Genomic DNA, 23050 nt, shown 5'->3' on the forward strand with positions numbered 1-23050 from the left:
CAAGGCACACACAAAAAAAGAGCTTAGCAGGAGAGAAGTACCTGACTTTGAGATCTGACAGCTGAGCAAATGCCAACTAATAACAAAGAACTCAGGGAGAACTCTGGGAGGAACTGCAGGCTCTAAAACTGACGACACTGTTGAAGGAGGTTTGGTGGGGAATTCATTTTTCTATTTTTTTCCCAGAGACATTTGTATACCCACTTACTACCTGCTTTAAAGATACATATGATTATTAATGGCTGAAAGAGGGTCTAAGGAACCTATGAAAATTGGAACTCAGAAAGCAAAAAACCAAGATCAGTTTATTGAAGGAGAAAAGAGATTTGACACTTCCAAACTGATGCTGAAGTATCAAAACACAGTAAGGAAAAAAAAAATCCTAAGCAAACCGACGAGTCAGAAACGCTTCAAGGAAAGATGGAGAGAATGTGCAATTAAGGAAAGCATGTGCGGTGATGAGCACGAGGTGTTGTATATGTAAGGGATGAATCATTAACTTCCACACCTGAAACGAATATCACACTGTACGTTAACTAACTGGAATTTAAATAAAACCTTAGGGGAAAAAATCAAGAGTATAAATACAGTGAACCAAATACTATTGATTACAGATATTTAAAATTTTATAAAATTCTCTCAATTTATTGCTAAAAAATGTTTATGTGGTTTTAGCTTTTCTTTTGAAAAACAAAGATGAGGCACAAATGAACTTCCCAATGTACTGATTTATTGTATTGGGAAAACATGAACTATAGTAATTGAGGTGAATTGCTTTTGTTTATCTTTTTTAAGGATTTTACTTTTAAGTAATCTCTATACCCAATGTGGGGCTCGAACATATGACCCCAAGGATCAAAAGTCTCAAGCTCTATCAACTGAGCCAGTCAGGTGCACCAGGTAAATTGCTATTAAGTTTCAGACACCAAAACTTTGACAGGAATATGTTTATTTCTAATAAAAAATATATTACAGATATTTAGCCATTTGTATACCCACTTACATTCCAAATTCAGGTCATAAGTATTCTGTATTTTGCATTACAATCCTAACTAAGTACTTTTCTTAATAGAGCATAGGGAATATAGTCTATAATACTGTAATAACTTTGTAGGTGACAGAAGGTAACTACACTTACCATTGTGCACATTTTGTAATGTATATAATTGTTGAATCATTATGTTTGTTGTACACCTGAAACTAATATAATCGTATGTCAACCACGATAAAAAATACTTCTCTTAAGATTGCTAATATCTCATTATAGGCAAGGAAAGAATAAACCTTGAATTATAATGTGAAATTCTAAATCCATGAAGATATCAAAACAATAAAGACAGAGAATTTAATATAAATTTAGACTGTAACTGAGTCCCATTATCAGCTCTCCCATTTTGAAAACCATAATTGAGAACCTGAAATCAGAATTTTCTTGAAAATTATTCCATGGTAGTTCCCACACTTCTTCAAAAATTAAAACACCCCCCCCATTTTTTAATATCAGTGAAATATTTACCTGTTTCTGGGTTCCAAACATATACTATACCATCCTCACTTCCAGCAAAGAGAAAAGTCCCGCATGGTGTCAAAGTACTATGAATCTTTTCCCGATAATTTGCTGCACCTACAAATTTCCTTGCTGCTAATCTACAAACAAAAAAGATTTCACAAATGTAACCTATCTTACCCATTGAAAAGATTGGCAGTTAAAAAAGCTTTTTCTTTTAAATACTTCATTTGCATTTAACAAACAATTTTTTGAGAATCTGTTACATGGGAGACATTCTACAGTAGATGCAGAATAGAGAAGAGAGAGTCCCAGAGCTCAGGGAGTTTGTAATATAGCAGGAGAGAGAAGGAATGCATCAATATAAAACAGAAACTGGATGTAGAAAGTGTCACAAGAGAACAAAATGAGTACTTTGCAGATTTGGATAAAAGTAATTTTTTTTCTTTTTCTTTCTTTTTTCTAAGATTTTATTTGAGAGAGAGAGAGGGAGAGAGAGAGTATGAGTGGGGGGGGAGGAGCAGACAGAGAGGGAGAAGCAGCCTCCCCGCTGAGCAGGTAGCCCCACGGTCCCCCCAGGACCTTGGGATCATGACCTGAGCTGAGGACAGATGCTTAACCAAATGAGCCACCCACTCATCCCCAAAGTGATTATTTCTAGCTATGAAGAGAGGGCCTACTTTATGGAAGTAGCATTTGAGTTGGCTACTTAAAAATGTACAAGATTTTTATATTTTTCCCATGTGATAGATTTTTAAAATCACACAATGAATAGTTGGATCCTTGCAGGAATATTAGACAAAGATAATATTAAATCATCTATTAAATATGGTATATAACCTTCTAGACTTTTTCTTTGTGAATAATGGCTAACATTATTATTATTTTTTAAAGATTTTATTTATTTGAGAGAGAGCGAGCACAAGCAGGGGGAGCAGCAGAGGGAGAGGTAGAAGCAGGATCCCTGCTGACCAGGGAACCCCATGCAGGGCTCGATTCCTGGACCCCAGGGTCACGACCTGAGCTGAAGGCGATGTTTAACCTTAGCTAACATTATTTTAGTGCTTACTATATGCCAGGTAAGTATTATCATCATCCCTCGCTTACAGAGAGGACATTACATGCAGTGTCCCATTATATGCTTTTTTCCCCCATTTAACAATATATCATGAATAATGGCCCTCTGTGTCAGAAAATATAGGTTATATATTCATTTCAGTAGGTATATATCATTGTCTAAACATACCTTAAGAAATCTTCTACTATAGGACAACAGCTAGGATGTAGAATTTCTAGCTTTCTCTTACCATGAACATGATTTCCATGAGCAAATCTTGTATATACACATTTTTTCACTGTTTTACAATTATTTTCACATAAATTCCCAGACCTGAGGCTACTGGCTCAAACATTTCTGGAGTCCTTGCTCTATGGTGTAATGTTTTAAGTACTTTACATGTGTAAACTAACTTATTACCCACAAAACCCTTATGAATTTGGTATATTATTTCCCCCATTTGAGTGAGGAGGAAAGAGAGGCACAGAATGGTTAATTTGTTGGTCAGGGATGGAAAAGGCAGTATTTGACTCTAAATAGTCTGCCTCTAGAGCCCAAGCAGTATTCTAAGCCAAATACTATACACTACTTAAAAAGCGAATAACCAAATTCTTTAGGCCTGGCCTTTTAAAACCTGGCACTAATCTCTATTTCTAAAAGAAATTCTTTCTCAACACTCCTTGTCAAGAAATTAATGTTCCAACAGACTCACCCTGCCCTGAACACAACTTCTATTATCCTACTTCTGAATTTTATTCCAGGCTTTTCTTGTTTTCCACCTTCCTGACAAACTTCTATCTTGTCTAAATTCTATCCATCCTTTAAGATTGAGCTCAAAGGCCAGGCTCTCCATAGAGCCTGTAACAGAAGACTACAGTATAGCCATCATTACCTTTACCTCTTGCCATGAAAGATATAATCCTTTACTAAGTATTTATAGTCATTAAAAAAATACATATCAAGTACTTGTTATCTCTCAAGCATGACATGGGTACTATGTATAAAAGAAGAATAAGCAGATTCCAGTCTTAGAAGATCTCACAATTTAGCCTAATTAAATGTTTTGTGTTATTTTGGAGGCACCATAACTAGATTATAAACTCCTGATGAACTACTCTGCTAATCATTTTCCCATAGCACTGATATCAGTATCCTAAACAGCTCCCCATAAACACTGAAGGCCTTAACAGTTAGCCCTGCAAGATAACTGCAGAATAAAATACTATAGATCACGTTTTCGTTTCTAAACACAATGAAATCTAATAAAACTAGAGTTCTCATTTGTTTTATTGGTATGCTTAACACCAAAACAAAAGCACACCAGAGGACTATGCTGGTTTTTCCAGAACTCTGCTTCTGCTTTTTACATTAAGGAAATTTCCTTTCCTTATTTAGAAATAAGACAAAATAGGGAAAACAAGGCTATCTTAATCAAAAGCCATCTCATTCTGTTACAGTATTATATGGGAATACTATGCTATACCAATATCATAGAGATAAAAGATACTCTAAGGCATATCTTGTGGGGGGGGGGGGCTAGCAGTATCTCTGGTCTCATTCAAAAATGCCTCTAGACACTGTAAGATGTCCTCTGAGGGGAAAAACTGTCTATGTGAGAACCATAGCTGCATTTTATAAGTATGAATTAACTCATTTCTTATTCTATGAGTGCTTAACCTGTCAATACTGAAATATACTTACATTCGGAGATCCATAATTCTCAAAGTACTGTCTTTGGTATGGATTAACAATCGTTTTCCATTCGGATGAGCCTCCAAATAACTTATGGGAATCCCCTTAAACTCACTCTCTTTAATTTCCTAAAATGATTAAAAAAGATTATAAAATATTATCACCATACAGTTTGTCTAATATGAAGCTCCTTTTAGAGCAGAAAATTAATTTAAGTCATTTCTGATTGCAATTTAAATGATCCTTTAAAATGGTTAGCAAAAGGATTCCCAGTAACTTCAGTTATAGGTTGAAAATAAAGCTCATGGTATTTTTTATTGTTATGTAATGCCACATTTAATCAGCATTTTTGTAGTGTATTCGCAAATAAGCACTTCCTTTTTTTTTTAATTAATGATTTTTTATTATGTTAGTCACCATACAGTATACCCCCAGTTTCCGATGTAAAGCTCGATGATTCATTAGTTGCGTATAACACCCAGTGCACCATGCAATACGTGCCCTCCTTACTACCCATCACCAGTCTATCCCATTCCCCCACCCCCCTCTGATGCCCTCACCTCAGTTTGTCCAGTGAAGTGTTATTAACACAAACTTATGGGAACAACGCCAATAAGAATAACAGGTGTTTATCAAGAAACTTCAGAATGCACGTAAGTTAGAAGCATTGTCTCAATTATTTGTCACAGTGATTTTTTTAATGCTTGTGAGTAATCACCCCCAAATTTACTCCTTTTATAAGATCAGATTTTTACGTAGTACTTTTTCCTTAGAATGAGACACACCCATATGATACATTACACCGCTGTCTAGCATGCCAGCCCTGGAACTGGGCACAGCACTATGCTCATTGTCCCTTAAGGGACTGGAAGTGAAGGGGCAGAGGTGAGCTGCTTATGTGAGACCAGCCTAGGGGTGGTGGCTGTAGACATAAATGTCGGGAACATGATGACGGGTTTGGGAAACAGGCTGTCCCCCCCGTAAGTAAGTGAAGGTCGGTAAAAGAGATGGGTCCACGTGTGTGTGTGTGTGAAGAGGGCAGAGAGACACAAAGGGGGACGAGGGGAAGGGCAAAAGCTACATGTAGGACACAGAGATGCAACAGTCTGGACCCTCGGGGGGTCCCACAATCTGGAAGTGCAGTCACAACTCCCGAGAAACCACCAGGGATGACGCCAGGATCGCAGAACCATGGATGCCATCACGGGGGAGCTGTCGGGTGGGTCCCGGGGATCGCACCCACCCTGCTGACTTTGCAGCAGGTGCAAGCTCATGAACAGCGGTCTGGACTTCACTTTGCTGTCCCTGCTCAGAACGCACGTTCACCTTAATTTCACAGCCTCATTCTTCTGCAGACATAGCGTCTCTCCACACACTCCTTGTTGTCTCTGCCACAGGGAGAGCAAGCCCCACATCAGTGTGTCCCAGACATTCTTCCTTCTTCTTTTTAAAATAGCTTTATTGAGATAAACTCCGTATGCTCTACAATTCGCCCATTTGAAGTGCAGGAGTCAAAGGTTTGTAGTCTATTCACAGAGAAGTGGAACCAGACTCTTTTTTCCACCGGATGTTTTTTCCTGCTTTACCAAATATTAGTTGCCCAGAGAGCCTAGGGTCCATTTCTGGGTTCTCTATTCTGTTGCATTGGTCTATGTGTCTGTTTTTGTGCCAGTACCATGCTGTCTTGGTGATCACAGCTTTGTAGTACAGCTCGAAATCCGGCATTGTGATGCGCAAATAAGCACTTCCTAAAACACAACTTCTAACTTTGTTTTTGCTTACCATAATATAAAAAAAAAAGCTTCTAATTTTTATGACTTCAAAAGTTAGTATAGAATTAACTTTCAAGTTCTATTTCAGTCTGAGATTATTTCTTCATGCACTTATTTCCACTTTGCCCTAAAGAAGGTATGTTACTGGCATCTTATTCTGAGATCAATTTATTTAGATTGTAATTTCAGGGATTTTTTTTTTTTTTTTTTTGAGGAGCAAGAATCAAGTCTTTGTTCATTCCTTGCATTTGAATCATTACTTGCATTTGAAGCATTCCTCGATGACATCCTTGGCCTGAGACTTTGCCATAGTCCTTAACCACCACACAACTGCAACTAGTGACTTGATGGGGGTTTTCCCCCTCTGTCAGTCTTACAGAGGCCCACCCATTCCCCTAGTTTCTTGTTGTCATCAACCTTAATAAGGCTGATTTGGTGTTCAGCACAAAGGGCCTCCGTGAACTTGACAAACATGGGCTCACCAGAGCTGGATCAAGCACACAAAGATGGGCTTGGCACTTGTCTAAGGCTTCGACAGCTTGGCGAATTCCACGTGTTAGGCCATGGTGGATGAGCGCGGTCTTCAGCACCTCTTGTAAAGCAGAATTAACGGCCATTACAGCTCCAACAGCAATGCCTTCCTCGGCCATGGCCGTCAGTTACAGGTGCAGTCAAATCTTAAGGGCACCTGAGCCTCCAGGACTTTTTTTTTTTTTTTTTAATAGTTATTTAAGGCAGCCATAGAAGACACCTGATTAATGTTGTCAAGAAAGACCTACATATTGAAGGAAAATCTGCCTGGATGAGCCTCACGTAGGAAAACTTACCAAAGGTTCTTCTTGTATGGATTACTAGAAAAAAGAAAGAAAAAACCCCTGCAAATGAAAACTGCTGAGACTGAAGTCCAGGGAGTCTGAAGAAAGACTGCTTTAACCTTCGGGCAGAATTCTGAATTAGCCTTCTCTTCCTCTGAGGACCCGCTTGTGTGTTTTGCCCCCTCTTCTGAGAGGGTCTCCTCTTCGGAGGTGGTTTGGCACCGGAAGAGGTAGAGCACAAACTACACTTCAGTCGAGTCTCAGCAGCTACGCCCGGGCTACGGCTGACACGACGGCCTGCTGTCAGCTGCGTTTTCAAGGTTACAGAAAAAAGTCAAACACTGACAGCACAGATGGGGCATACAGTGACTGAACTACAGCAGTTTGGGGGTGAGGATGCACTGCGGGGGGTCTGAGCAACACTCACACAGACGCAAATGTGCAAAATCGAAAAACACAAAACTGTCTAACACGTTCAGTGTTAGGCACGAATTTGGCAAAAGTGCCAGCAGTGCTAGCCTTTGCAGTATCTGTTAATGACTTCCTCTATATTTTTCCTTATCATAGTCATACTCAAATGAAAAAAAGCCCTAGTTTTGAAGCTCACGTCCTGTGCCAAGGAGTGTGTGGCACAGCACACGGACACGTCATCTTAAGGGACAGATGAGTGTAACTGAGCGTTTCTCACACTGCTGCCCGAAGAGAGCCCGGTAAGAAATCACGGTCTACAGTTTGTCCTAGAGCGTTAGCTACTAAAAGACGTTCCAGCTCATTTTCTAACTTTTTATTTCGGACTGTCTCGAGAAACCAGCAGGCTGCAGATTTTGAAGATAAATTTGCCTTTTAGTTACTATATTGAGGTAAAGAAAGACATGATTTTTAACACAGTAGACTCTGCACTGTACACTCAAATTATTGGAAAAGGTGCCTTTGTGCCTTGTCAGTCCCTTAGGTATATAATTAGAAAGTTCTTTTCAAAGAGTGTGAAATTAGGCTACCACATGAATCCCAAGCCATCAATCATTAATCTATAGACTAGATGAAAATGACTAAAAATAGAATAAACAGTTTTTAAAATAGATCTGATAGATTGAACAGATTTAACTAAAGTTTGTAAAAATTCTTTTTCACTTAGAGTGTCTTTTTTTCAAATGAGGACAACTGTTATAATAGAAGAACAAAAAACTGAAGAACAAAAGTATAGCATATAAGACAAACTAATCAGGGGCGCCTGGGCGGCACAGTGGTTAAGCGTCTGCCTTCGGCTCAGGGCGTGATCCCGACGTTATGGGATCGAGCCCCACATCAGGCTCCTCCGCTATGAGCCTGCTTCTTCCTCTCCCACTCCCCCTGCTTGTGTTCCTTCTCTCGCTGGCTGTCTCTATCTCTGTCGAATAAATAAATAAAATCTTAAAAAAAAAAAAAGACAAACTAATCAACTTATATAAAACAAAACTCAGGTTTAATAATTCATTTTGTATTTTTAATTAAAAATATTGACTATGCACCAATAAAACTGCTTAATATACCAGCAACCTTAAAAACAGTCCACTCCAAAAATGAAAGATCATTCGTTTCTGCCTACTTAGCAAAATTCAAATAAAAACAATTACTGTGAGTAAATGATAGACCCGACTCATAATTACGTACTTTTGATTACATAATTGTGAAAGACAATACTGTTAACAAAACATTGAGCAAACTGTTTTTAGAGTGATGTTATAGGGTCAAAAAAAAAAATGAATAGCAGAAAATATAAGTTATTACTTATGGATGATAATATAACATATGCCTCATTTTAGCATAATTCCAGCAATGGATCACTGAATGCCATATCACAAATTAAGGTTCAAAGATAAGAAAGTAAAGATTGGCCAAAATGAAAAATTTCAGTAAGTTGCTATATCATCAATTAGCCATCAGGAAGACTAGATAATTAATCAAACATAACTGACTTTGTAGGGACTGAGATAAACTTAATTTTTTTGAGAAGAGAGAAAGAATGTCCTGATGTCTTATTTCTAAAATCATGTGGTTCAATTTTTTCCTGATTTTTAAAATTAAATCCCAAGTATCAAATATGATTTTATACCTTATTTACACTCCAGTGGCGCACTGAATGTTGCACATCATTAACTTTGACATAGGTATTCCAAACAACAATCACTCCCGTGCAATCCCCTGAATACATGTGATGACCTATTTAAAAAAAAATAAAATTACTCACTTATGAATGCTACACACAGGTAGAAACAGAATGAAATTGGGAAAACACACCCCAGTATAACAAAGAATCAGAGGGCTATTAAATGGTGTTTTAGTAAAAAGAAAACAAAAAAGTAAAAAAAAAAAAAACCCACTCAAATATAACCGTAGTCAAATCCTAATTATCTTTAAATGAATTCTTCATTCTTCTGAATTACTTTTGATGACTTATTTCCCTTTTGTCACTTACATGAAATTGAATACACAAAGAAAGATGCATCTCATTGCATTTGTATATGGTTCAAATTCTACAGCCAAACAAATCATTTGAATTATCCAATATATATCTATATTGCTCACCTTTATTAACCTATGTAATCTGTTTTATACTCCTGGAAAAACACCTATATTCTAATATATACTGTTAGCAAAATGCCTGAGACCAGTAGAAACTCAGTAAACGATCATGGAATGAATAAAATGATAAATGACAGGTGTTCCAGTTTAACATATATTCTTAGAGTCAAACCATCTTATAGTTGAATGGGACCTCAGAGGCCATCAAATTCAACTTTATACTCACTCAGGAATATCTTCCACACCATCATGAACAGATGGTTGTTCAGTAAAACTGTGTACTTAATATTTTACAAAGCAGCTCTTCAACTGATTAAAGGCTCTGTATACTAGAATGTTCTTAAAGAATATCTGTCTTTGGTAGCTTTAGTCCCATCGCTACCTACTGGAGCAACACAGACTGATTTCTTTTTGTTTCACATACGGATATCTTAGTCAAGTATTTGAAGAAATTCATCTACTTATAATCTGAGCTACTTCTATGACAAAGTTTGCAGAAACCTTTCTATCCTTGGTTGACTCTTCCTAAATATGTTCCAATTTCTTAACATTCTTGTAGTTACACTGAATAAATTAGCAGTATTGTCATTTTGATCTGGATCCTATACTAATTATAGCTATGGTCTACATATCAGTATCTGAAATAATGTAAAGATGACTATATACCATTCTCATAGGGGTTTATGGGGAATAAATCAGTTTACACATGTAAAGTACTTAAAACATTACAGCACATAGCAAGGACTCCAGAAATGTTCGACTCAGCAACCTCAGGTCTGGGAATTTATGTTAAGAAAATAATTATAAAACAGTGCAACAAAGTTTTGTATATACACATATGTATGTATGTGTATGTGTGTATCTATATTATTCACAGAAATCATGTTCATGGTAGGAGAAAACTGGAAACATCCTAAGTATTGCCAACAATAGAATGTTTCTCAAGATACATTCAGACAACTATAAAATACATACCTATTAACTGTTAGCTGAATGCAGAGGTGCTCAGTGCACAATGTACTCAGTACATAGTGTAAATACAGGTTTCCCTGCTATCTACCTAATATTCTTTTGGTATTTCCCTCTTCTTCCTCATTTTAACCCTTTAACTCAAAAGCCTCTTAAAAGAAACCTACTGGAGAAAAAAAAGAAAAGAAGCCTACTGAGGGGATAATCACCATCCAATGAAATATATTTATGAAGTTTGGCGTATGACTAGTTGTTACAGCAAAGATTAGTTGAATCTAAATATTTAAGAATTTAATGACTTTAATGATTTTTTAAAAGATTTTATTAATTTATTTGAGAAAGAGAACATGTGCAGGGGGAGGAGCAGAGGGAGAGGGACAAGCAGACTCCATGCTGAGCGCAGAGCCCAACATGGGACTCAATCTCATGACCCTGAGATCACAACCTGAGCTGAAATCAAGAGTTGGGACACTTAACCGACTGAGCCACGCAGGTGCCCCCAGAATTTAATGACTAAAATTACAAACAAAATTCCCTCACTGCTAAATCTGTGCCCAGGTCTACCATATGATCTGCAAAATACACATAAATCCAAAAATGTACAATTGTCAATACACAAAATCCCTCTCAAGCTTGAAAAGATTATCTTAGTGAATAAAAATTATTTTTCAAAATTCTTCATACAACTAGCTTTCATTTGGAATATATTCTGACATACCTTCAATATCAAAACAGAGAGAGTTGATGAAACTCCTGTGCGTGTCAAACTGTCGGATCAGTATGGCAGGATCCTCTCTCATATCAACCTTCCATACCCGTATCACAGAATCATAGCACCCTGTAACCACCAGGTCTTTTACAGCAGGATGGAATTTGGCCGTGTAAACAAAAGAAGGATGAGGTAAAACTCTGAAAGTACTGGTATTATTTATTTCATTTTTCCATATCCTAGAAAAGGATAAAAAGTTATATATTGCTTCTGAAAGGCAGAAGTTTCTAAAACTTTCTCTAACAACCAACACAGCCAACGGAACTTAAGTAAGCAATGACAATAACCAATGGTAAACTGCATTTCATAACAATCAAAAATAATGTGATCAAATATTTGATGGACAGGGTTCTTTACATTTTGACAAAGCTATTTCTTAGTTATTATCAAGCATAATGGCTAATTTATCTACTAATTTTAATCTATACTGTAAAATGAAAAATTGCATTTGGATATTTTTTTTAAAACCTATTTTTGACATTGATTAAACACACATGGAATAGTTGGTAAAACAGTGCATTTAGTACATTACACACAAAAAATAAAATATAGGGAGAGCTTTAATTAGTCCCCATTTGTGTATATTGCTTTTGCAAAGTGCTCACTAGTAGAGGTTTAGAGAACTAGATAATTTGTTAACTATGTATTTGTAATTTCCAAGCCTAGATAATGATCATGATCTCAAAGTCTTAAAAGCCATACTGAAATTACTGTATGATACCTGAGTAAAATAAGATTAAAATAACTATGATATTTTGATAAAAAACAGACTATCTGAAACACTCGATTTATGTTCAACATTTTTACTATCTCTTCCTCTAAATAATGGATAATTTTTAAAAAGTAATTATTACTGTCATTGCTACGGTCTTGACAAAAGAGTAAACCCTAAGGGTTAAAACTGTTACGTTAGATACTCTGCATTTCTAGTCAGTGTGTAAAAATAGGCAAAATCTAGCAACAGAAAGGTGCTAAATGAGTATGGAACAGTGGATTTTAAACAGTTTGATTAAATTATTAGAATTAGAAAAATATATTAATTTTTAATAGAGGGATGGGGATTTATAGTTCATTCTTTTAATTACGACCTAAGAACTAAAGCAAATTAGGTCCTTTTCAAAATTATTGATGAGAGAAAAAAATACAGTTGCCATTCAAGAATAACATTCTATGAGTTTTCTTAGCAGCTGCTTCAAATACAGGATATGATCTTCAATTACTAAGAATCCAAACTAATAATGGAGGAAGTGAAAGAACATGTTTTCAAGTGAAAATAAAGCACGTGTGTGTCACTGCATAAACACTTTTACCATAGTAACACTTTCAATGAATATGCTACATGAAACACAGTACTTAATGAAAGAACAAAATCACTAATTTGTGATTAAGATTGTTAAAAGAAGATTGTTTAAAAGATAAAAACTTTGGTTGCTTGCTTAAAAATCTAAGCAATATTATTTGAAATACTATATAACAGGCAGAAATGAGGCAATCATATCTTAAAAACAGCTCAATTAAAATAGACACAGTATTTTAAAATAAAAATGAAGCCTTTTATGTAAAGACCTAACTGGTATCAATGATGGCTTTAGACAAGCAAGCAATGGTCGAGTCCAAGAACGAAAAAATGTATTAATGAGTTTGGGGAAAAAATAGGCTGATCACAAAGAACAAGGAAATATACAAATTTGTAAAGACTAGATGAGCACACACAAAAAATTATTAGAATTGGGAAAGAAAAAACATGCAGTTACAACAGTCTGTATGATGAGGGGCAACATGGGGACATATGAGCCTAATTGGGAGCCATTACATGTGGGGAAAGTCCGACTATATGAGGAGCTGTTGGTTAGAGAAAAACACAGATTGTACTGAAGATAACTAAAGATGATTTTGGTTAACCCTACACGGCAAAGAGCTAACCAGTGGGAAACAGTTAATCAGGAGCCACTAACACTAGCCAAGAAGACAGAAGGAGAAGATACGGCCAGAAGCCCATGCTCTGCCACTTGAAGCATGAGCAACTCTAATTCTCTTCCTTTGACTTTCGTTTTTTCATTTTAAGTAGTCCTTACCTCTTTCAAAAACCTCACTCTTTTTGGTACTAGCCACAATGTTTCTCTCTTTACTCAGTTAATCCTACACAATAAATATTTTTATGATGTAAAGAGCCCTCAATCAGTATCAAAGCTACATAAAGAAAAAAGTATGCTTTACTACAATATATTATATGCTGTGTGGAAAAACCCAAGAGACTTCAAGAACGGTTAAATCTGAGCTGGGTTTTAAATGATGACTATGAGCCTACAGTGGCTCACAAAAGGCACTTAAATGTTTGCTGAGTGACTGAGGTGGGCAGGAAGGCCAGGAAAAGGGCATTTAAGCACAGGAAGAGGAGGCATGGAGATATCAAAGAGGGTAAGATGCTAAGAGCATTTTAAAAGATTGTGTGGGTGAGGCCACGGGTACATGGAAAGTGCACAGGAGAAGGATGGAGGGTCAACGAGAAACATGCCTGTTATGCCATGCTAAAGAGCTGGAACATTTTCAAAAGGGCTGTGGGAATCAAAGACTTTTGAAAATCAGGGCATTACAAAAGACGGTTGTGGGAAGATGGAGGAACAAGAGACTGAACAGTGGGGAAGTTTAGCACCACCAGTTTAAGCAACAGAGAGATAGCAAGGGCCTGAATGAAGGTAACGGCAGTGAGGCTAGAAAGGGTGTGACAGAATGGTGAGGCATTTAGGGGGGCGAACTGAGGGACCGTGGTATTGCTTGGATATGGGAAGGAACAGTGGGAAGAAAAAAAGAAATGAGTGCTTTTTCTGGGTTCCTGTTCCAGAGACAGGGTGGATACCATTAAAAAATCCACAAGAGGACTAAAGCAGGAAAGCAGTTTGGTGATATAAGCAAGTCTGGTTTTGGATCTGAGGTGCACTGGCAGTCCAGACAGAATAAAAGAAAGTGAAACTCAGAAAAAAAGTGGGTGCTAGAAGTCAGCCCGTAGAAGTGAGAGTCAAAGCTGGGGAAGATGAGAGAAACCAGGACGAGCACAGCAAACCAGGGAAGATGCTCAAGTTGGAGGATTCTGGGAATAAACATCTATAGAGAACAGGCAGAGGAACGAGAGATAGAACGAGAACTGGCCAGAGTCATAAAAAGCAAACAGAGGAGGCTGTTAACGAAATCACTGACTGAAATATTTTAAAACTGGTCAATAATTAATTACTGATGTGAAAGCAAACAGGGTAAGGACCCAAACCGGCCACTGGATCTGAAAATCAGCAAGAGACTGCTGGCCTCTTAAAGAAGGTTGATCTAGCAGGATGGGAGTGAAAGCCAGATTCACGGGGTTGAACTAAAGACAACATGCGGCATGCATAGAACGTTCTTGATGTTGTAGGAAGAAAAATAATGTGGTAGTCTGGAAAGCAGGAAGAACTGACAAGATTTCTTAAGATAAGGAGATTTGAGCATATTTTTAAGATGAGAGGACAAAATCAATAGGAAGAAACTGAAGAGAAAAGAGAGGTAGGAAACAGAATAGTAGATTGAAGGACTGAGATTAAAAGCACATGTCAAAGAGTGGCCGGAAAGGTGTCTTTACCCATACATCTTTGTTAAGAGCAGCGGACAGAGATAAAGATGGGTACATTTATAGATATTGGGTGGGAACCCAGAGGGACATACAGGAAGTTCATGTCTGGGATAATTTCGCTGTAAATTGAAGGCAGTCAGCTAACGAAAGTGGGAAGATGTGACTCAGTGTAGAGAACTTGGAACTTGAAGTGCCGTAAGGCTTGGATGTGCTGCCAGAGGAATGAGAAAAGATAGCTGCATAGAGATAAGGAAAAGTCTTGCTCGGCTGAGATGAGAGCTCAGGTGATTTTAAGACTTACAAATCCACAGTCAGGACTTTGCCAGGTTATGAATTTTTCTCCAGTACAATCTGGCATTGGACAGAACGGCTATGCTGAGAGAACAAACAGAAAGAGCTTCTGAAGGATCCTATTAAGAGGGACTAACAGAGGGTGCCCAGCTACACAGGGAAGGAAATCAAGTCTCACCAATTACCATCTTTTGCATTTAAATAGAAACTAAACAACAATGATAACATCTTAATTAATTAGACATTTTATATTAAAAAGGAAGCTGATAGGACTAATAGAAGGGACTCAGACACTAGAAGTGTCTGTTAAAAAAGCAGGAAGTGGGGCGCCTGGGTGGCTCAGGCATTAAGCGTCTGCGATCGGCTCAGGTCCTGATACAGGGTCCTGGGATCAAGCCCCGCAGGACCCCCACGTTGGGCTCCCTTCTCAGTGGGGAGCCTACTTCTCCCTCTCCCACTGCCCCTGCTTGTGTTCCCTCCTTAGCTGTCTCTGTCAAATAAATAAATAAAATCTTAAAAAGAAAAAAAAAAAAAGCAGGAAGCAGAATAAGAGGGCATCCCAAATTGCTCTAAGTATTAGCTTCTGGTGTACAGAGATCATAAAAGATTTATGTGTATCCACCTACATTTGTTGGAATCAAATCACATGATATATAATACACATATAAAGCATCTTGAAAAACTGCCTAATAATACACGAAAGGAAGAACAAGCAGTGACAATGAAGTTTTACAAAGTAGCTTTAAAAATTTTATTATGATACTTATTAAGTTGGAAGGGGTTAAATTATTTTATAACTGACATTCTGAAAAATGCAAATATCAATAATCCACAAAACTCTTAAAATATAAGGTACATATTCACTTACAGGTTGGTATCCCCTGCTTTTCAAAGTCTGCATTACACCACTTGGCTTTTTACCTAAGACCTACGTCAGTACCTGACTAACCAAAAGTAATCTGAAGAGGATTTTTGCTTTAATGAAAAAAGGAGAAAAGCACAAATCGGGTTCACCACTTGTTCGGCAGAGAGCCCTTACGGAGGGAGCGTGTAGCCCCAGCAGTGAGAGGGGCCCGGCCACGCTCCTGCCCAGGAACTATACTCAGCATTTCAACGTCAAGCTGCCACAGCTCTGAGCTGTGTCTGTGAGCATCTGTGCTTTATCTCAATTTATTTTGTGCATCCCTTAGAGCAAAATATGTCTCAAGGTATCAAAAAACTCCGAGAGAGGTTATTTTTTGGGGCCTGCGAGCGCTCAAAAAATTTTCCATATAAATTAACAGTTATTACTTCTTCCCCTTATGCCATTTCGTCTTAGGCAAGGCTTCACAGGAATGCTGTACTTTTGGAGAGTGGAGGAAACTGTTCCTTGCCCTCTAGGATGCACTGTGCGCTGCTGTGTCCTGGCCCCTTCCCACAGCTAACAGGGAAGACAGAAGCCCTACCAGGAAGAGCTTATATTCTAGGACAAATATCAACTGTTTACTTTATGTCAAACAGTGCACAGTATTAATCAAACACTGTACATAATGATCACTTAAGGACACTGAGAACTAGAAGCATTACATATTACATAAATAAAATATATTTAATAAAAACATCTTCAGGAAGAAGTTCTCCCCACTACGACTGATCTAATCAGTCAGTCTGTATGATGCATCTCTGTGACAGTCCCTTGATAAGCAAATATGACCGAAGCCTAAGAACAGCTGTATCACTTTTAGTTCTCTTTGCTTTCCTTGCTGGCAAGCAACATACACAGTAAGTACTCCTCAAGTATACTAACCTGGCAGTGCCGTCAGATGATGCAGTAAGGATATAGCGATCATCATTTGACCAACAAAGATCATAAATGATATTGAGGTGGCCACACAATTCTCTCATGAAACGCCCAGAAGGAATTTCATATACTAGAGAAAACATTCAAAAATTAGTCAGCCAGAGAGTCCTTTACCCAGTAACACACAAATATATAGCTTATAATAATTTGCACACAGTCTCTAAGAATATTATCACCAAAGATATTTTCAGCATAAAAAATCTCAGTCTACTTAAAAACAGTTTTTCATTTCCTTCAGACACAAGAATTTACACATATAAAATGTTATAATATGCTACAACTACTCTCATCTCTTCAAAGCAGTTTTTCTAATAATCTTTGATAATCAATTTATTAATCAAATAATAACATTTAAATTGCAATTCCTTTCAAAGATTCTATAATTTGGGCTTTCATGAATAAGATACTACTTTATGTGAAAATCAATTAAATTCTGACCAAAATTTTAATTATTTAAAGTAAGAAGAAATTTAAACTGTGCTATTGTTAGAAAATAATTCTTAAAAAAAAAAAAAAAGATTTTATTTATTTATTTGCGAGAGCGAGAGTGAGCGCCAGCTGGGGGAAGGGGCAAAGGGAGAGGGAGAAGCAGACTCCTTGCTGAGCAGGGAGCCCAGTGTGGTCAGGACTCTGGGATCATGACCTGAACCAAAGGAAGATGCTGCAACAGCTGAGCTACCCAGGCACCCCTCGTTAGAAAAAAATTCTAATACTAAAATGATATAATAAGAGAATTAACAGAGACCCAATCTGGTAAACAAGGTATTGTGGTATTGATACAAGTTACGTTCACAATGAAATCTTCGAAGAAAGTAACTTAGTTTAGAATGAGAAAGTTTGCAAGTCTCTACTTCCACCTAGTGGTAAAACCAAATGCCCTTTAAAATACTGAGCTGTACAGAAGTACTTCCGGAATAGCAAAGGACTTCAGAATATCTGCTCCCTGATAAAAGCAAAGAGAACACTGCAAAAATTATCCAAATTAGCGTTTTCAGAACTCTATAAATTAAACAGAGGCTTGCAACAATTTGAGGAGCATTTTTACTTAAGAAAAAGCTTAATCTTTGTAAGAACCTGAGCTCTGTGGTGTTTTAACTTGCCATGTTCCCATTCCCCCCTCCCAAGCTCCACAGTAGCTTTAGAAACCAACAACTTAAAGCCAGCAGCCTAGGAGCCATGGGATGGGGCAGAAGGGGTAAGAAGCTCCCCCAAAACCCCATCTCCAAGACTTACCACTATTAAGACAGTCTGGCAGTTCCCTAAAAACCTCCACTCTCAGGGCTTGGCTTTACTTGACTTAGCTCAGAACATGCTCTGTGTGAACAGCCCTAACCCCAGCGTGCATGCTGAAATAATCAGGGGCACAGCTATCAGAGGCAGTGATACCAACTGAGGCTAAGAAGAGGCTGAGCAAAAAACATAAAAGGAAAAAACTGAGAATGAGATGTCCAGAGGGGACTTTGAAAAGATCCAACAAATTCCTGGGAACCTAGCAGCACATATGTATGTGAACAAGAGACTAGAGGTCCTCTCTCACTCTGACTGACTTGAAAGTGAAGGCTAAGGCCTGCCGTGAGTGTTAAGAGAGCATCCCAACACACACACAAATCCTCTTGGTAAAGCCTGGACGATCCACTCACTCAAGGCATTTAAAAGTCTCTACCATACCTGACCACCAAGAACAGAGACTGAGCAGAGACTTCACCAACAACGAATCCTGGGTGGGTGGGTGCAGAGGAGGGGGAGGGAGAGGAATCTGATTTCCAAACCTGCCACACATGTAATATGGAGACATGAATAAACCACAACAGTCAAGTAGAGCCATACACAGGAAACAAGGCAGTCCACAGGAACTGTCCATGAGGAAGCCAAGACGTTGTTCTAGAAAAAGACTTTAAGTTCACTCATAAATATGTTCAAAGATATAAAGAAAACCATGTCTAAAGAATTAAGGTGTGAGAATAGTTTCTTGCCAAAAAATAGTATCAATAAAAAAACAGAGATTATTAAAAAAAATAACATAAAGATTCTAGAGTTGAAAAGCACAATAATGGAAATAAACAATTCACTAGATGGGCTCAATAACAGATCTGAACTGGCAGAAGAATCAACTTGAAGACAGGTCATTTGAGATTATGCAGTCTAAGGAACAGAAAGAAAAAGAATGAAGAGAAATGAATAAAGCTGCAAGGACCTGTGGGACACCACCAAGTGTACCAATAAAGAGATGATGAGAGTCTCAGAAGAGAAAAAATAGAAAGGAAAAGAACGATTTGAAGAAATGAAGACTGAAAACTTCCCAATTTTGTGAAAAACAGTAATCTACACATCCAAAAAGCTAAACAAATTCCAAGTAGACACATCATAGCTGACCAATCAGAAACCAAAGACAAAAACTGTTCTTCTGTTTTTTGAGTTAAGCAATAAGTATGTCTAAATTTATATAACATTTTGAACCAGATTTCTTTAAGCATAAAGTAACACAAATTTATCACTGAAATGCTAAAAATATAAATCAGAATGAAAATAATTCTTTCACTACCCAAAAGAAAGAAAATCACTATTAATACTCTGGAGTAAGAATCTTTTTTCCTCCATGCATAGGTTTTGGTGAATTTTTAAAACAGCACGGTCATAATCAAGCTACACAAATAATTTTTGTGTTTTTTAAAGCTAACATTATTTCATAAGGAGGAATATTTATTTAATAAATGCTAACCAAGCTACTTATGAATCCTGCGGGAAAGGGGAAATCATCTGAAATAAACTGTGTGAGGCTGAGGAAGTTTAATACCACCTGGTGCTTAGGGCAGATGCCCATGAGGAGCAGGCTACTTCCTGCTCAGGAAGCTGGTTTTCATTACTACACAAGAAATAAGGGAAAGTATTTAATGCCTCTCAGTCTAGAAGAGAAGATAATGCTCACTTGAAGCTACAGAAATTTCTCTTTTAACATGGTTTTCTATATTTTTTAAAGGCAATTTGAAAGTGGGTTTTTGGCCTCTCTGCTGCCTTCCCTACCCTAATGAGAAGTCATCCTCTAGGTACTCCTGAGATAACTGTTACCGTTCTAGTGCATATGAAATTTGAGGGCTTTCATAATTTCAATTATCACTGCTATCAACTGACCACAATGGGCTAGAATTCCTCATGAGATTTGTTAATCCCTTCATGTTTCTAAATTTCTATAGTTAAAATAGAAAATGCTTACAAAAATCCTCTTGCATGTTTTAGAAATAAACTTATCATCCTTCATTTGATTATTCTCATTCTACTTCTGAATATATATTTTACAGAAAACTGTAAAATTATTATAAAAAAACTGGGCAGTTACTCAAATTAAGAATTCAATGAATTTTAAAAACCAAACAATGTCTTCCACATAGACGTCAATCACATTAAACAGATAGAATGATTACTCACAGATAACTGGATATCCATCCCGGCTGGCACAGGCTGCTGCTAATATTCTTCCATTATGAGAGAAAGCAAGACAAAAACATCCTCGTTCTCCTGCATTTAGTGAGAAGAGGTGCTTGTTTGGGATACGGCAAGCCTAAAAAACATATATTTAAAAAAAATACATTAAGAAACATTAAAATATGAAGGCTAGTTGTTAATTCAATTATTGCAGTGGAAGAACTTTATTTTTTTTAAGTCCCTTTACTGTGATGCAAAGAAAGAGGAAAGTAAACAGAATGATGGAACACTATAGTAAATTATTTTATTTCCTAAGAAGGGAATCAGGTCTCCATAAAATAAAGTCAACTTATATTCCATGTCTAACTAGTACTTAATTCACCTAAAATATGAATAGAAAATGTCATTATCTGGTACTCTAAAGCTGTCACTATTGCGTGCACGAACACACACCCACCATACATTTACATGTACCCTCAGAGCTGTTGGAGCTTTTAAAATAAATAATGCCATCTCTAAATGAATTGAGAATAATCAAGCACTTCACCTGCCCAGGTAGTCGTTTCCACTTCACTACTTCTTTGGAATCTTCTAACCCAGGTTCTGCATCTACTGAACTGGTCTCGTGGTGTCGTTCATAATACACTGGTTTACCTTTTTCCTCCTGAGGACTCACCACAGAATGGTAAGACGGCTTTATCTAAATGTATAGAAGACGAAAAAATGTAAATATCAAGTTAACCTTTTTCTCTTGTCTAGCATATAGAGTTTTTTAAATATTGAAACAGACAATGTGGAAATACTTTCAAAATGTAACCCAGAAAAACATTCTACTTTTATCTACATTATTCTAAATAAGATGAAAGGTCCTTGGTTCTATAACCAAAGTCTTAAAAGCTGGGAGGAAAAAACCAGAACTCCAGTGGTTACATGAAATGGTTTTAATAACTCTATCCCTTTGTTTCTGCCTCTTCACCAATACCTACCAGATGTCATGTCACAGCTCTGCTATACTATGGTATCCCTCACTTTGATATCAAAAAACCAAATCATAAAGACCTAAAGTTTTTAAATCTTCCTTTTCTTAAAAAGAGATTTAACTCCATTCAAATTAATGCAAACCAACCCTGTGGTCACACTAATAATATCATTTATAGAAATTGCAACTGTCCTGAAATGTCTTATTGTCTAGAACAAAAGTTTTGTTTTAGAACCAAGTCTTTGCTAAAATCATTCATAGTGTTAATCTGTGGAAAACAGTAGTAGGAACATTATTCACTGATTATTTGAATAATATTGTGAGAAGGGTGCCTGTAAATCATGGTACTTCAAATGCCTGGGACAAATCTAGCTTGCTGTTTTTGCCAATAAAATCTTATTGGAACACATCCACACCCATCTGTTTAACATTGCCTGCAAAAGTCTATGTAACTACTTTCTCAGTACAAAGGCAAAGCTGAGTAGTTGCAACAAAAACTGTATGGCCTACTAAGCCTAAAATATTAACTACTCTTAGGCTTTACAGAAAATATTTGTCAACACCTACCTTACATAATTTTTTCTTTAATTTTTAAAAACCAATATTATTTTTAAAAAAATTCTCCTACCACTGAAACTTATATTTAGTAATTAATATTCATTTAAGTATCTTTTATATATTAGCTAGTACAGGCTTAATATATAATTGTTGAAAGTGCTTTTATAGTCTAGAAATCTATTAAAGTAATTCTGGAGACCTTATCTCTTTAGAAATGAAACACGTCACCATTTAATTTCTACAACAGAGAACATATATTTCTATGTGCTATTAACTTACACATTCTGGAACTTTCAATCCTCTTACAGTTACGTATAATGTTGATGGATAACGATTTCTTGGATATTTTGACCACCATTCAAAAACCTCAACAACATTTAATTGTGATCGGGGCTTAGTAGGTGGGTAATACAGCTGCAATCGAAGTTTTGAATTGATGTTTATATTTCCATTGGCTCCTAGAAGCTTGAAATAAGAATTCCAATAAAATACTGTTTTCACTGAAAATAAATACATCCAGTAAAGCAACAGTACATAGTCAAAAATCCATTTTAAAAAGATTAATACAGCACGCTGAAATTCCTTAGCTATAAAAGCAAAGAACACTGACACAGTTGGTTAAACACAATTCCAGATCATTTTGACAAAAGGTAACCCAAATTACTTTTTAAATATTTTCCTGATAGCTGTCCGACCTGTATAAACTCAGGCTGCTGGTAAAGCATTTACATTACTGTGCCAGATGTTACTTGGCACAAAGGAGATAAGCAAGATACCTCTGCTTGAAATAACAGTGATAAAGTTAAAATGCACAGAAAGAAATTTTCCATTTGTTTAGTACCAGTATTTTTAATGAACATTGTTTTAAAATTTTTTTGAGAGCGTGCATGCATGGGGGAGGGGAGGGAAGAGAGAGCACACATGCGCGTGCACAAGTAGGTGAGGGGGCACAGAGAGAATCTTAAACAGACTCCACACCAGAGGAGAGCCCAACATGGGGCTCAATCTCAGGACCCTGAGATCATGACCGGACCCGAAATCAGGAGTCCGATGTTTAACCAACTGAGCCACACAGGCACCCTTTAATGATAACATTTTAATGTTTTAATTTTTAAAAAGTCAAAATCATTTTCAAAAAGTAATTAACATAACCTCATTCAAGGCATTAATTACATTTAAAAAATATTTTAGTCTACCTTCTTAGAAAAGGCTATGCAATAA

General features: G+C 36.9%; 1 protein-coding gene and 1 pseudogene across 9 annotated transcripts in view; both read right to left on the reverse strand.

Moving 5' to 3' along the window:
• Positions 1 to 23050, reverse strand: part of AHI1 (Abelson helper integration site 1) — a 210232-nt gene that overhangs the window by 146467 nt on the left and 40715 nt on the right. For all 9 annotated transcript variants that reach the window (XR_005834379.1, XR_005834378.1, XM_040627827.1 and 6 more), the window contains 8 exons: positions 22109 to 22294; positions 20840 to 20992; positions 20296 to 20428; positions 16819 to 16942; positions 11093 to 11322; positions 8936 to 9042; positions 4266 to 4384; positions 1517 to 1647 (listed from right to left, as the gene is read on the reverse strand). Coding sequence is in view for 7 of the 9 variants with exons in the window: in XM_040627827.1 (XP_040483761.1) it covers positions 1517 to 1647; positions 4266 to 4384; positions 8936 to 9042; positions 11093 to 11322; positions 16819 to 16942; positions 20296 to 20428; positions 20840 to 20992; positions 22109 to 22294 (1183 nt within the window). In the remaining 2 variants the exon portion in view is untranslated. The remainder of the gene's footprint in view (positions 1 to 1516; positions 1648 to 4265; positions 4385 to 8935; positions 9043 to 11092; positions 11323 to 16818; positions 16943 to 20295; positions 20429 to 20839; positions 20993 to 22108; positions 22295 to 23050) is intronic.
• LOC103663380 lies at positions 6285 to 8132 on the reverse strand (annotated as a pseudogene).

The sequence above is a fragment of the Ursus maritimus genome, unplaced genomic scaffold (genome assembly GCF_017311325.1).
Source record: "Ursus maritimus isolate PB19 unplaced genomic scaffold, ASM1731132v1 scaffold_13, whole genome shotgun sequence".
Lineage (NCBI taxonomy): Eukaryota > Metazoa > Chordata > Mammalia > Carnivora > Ursidae > Ursus > Ursus maritimus.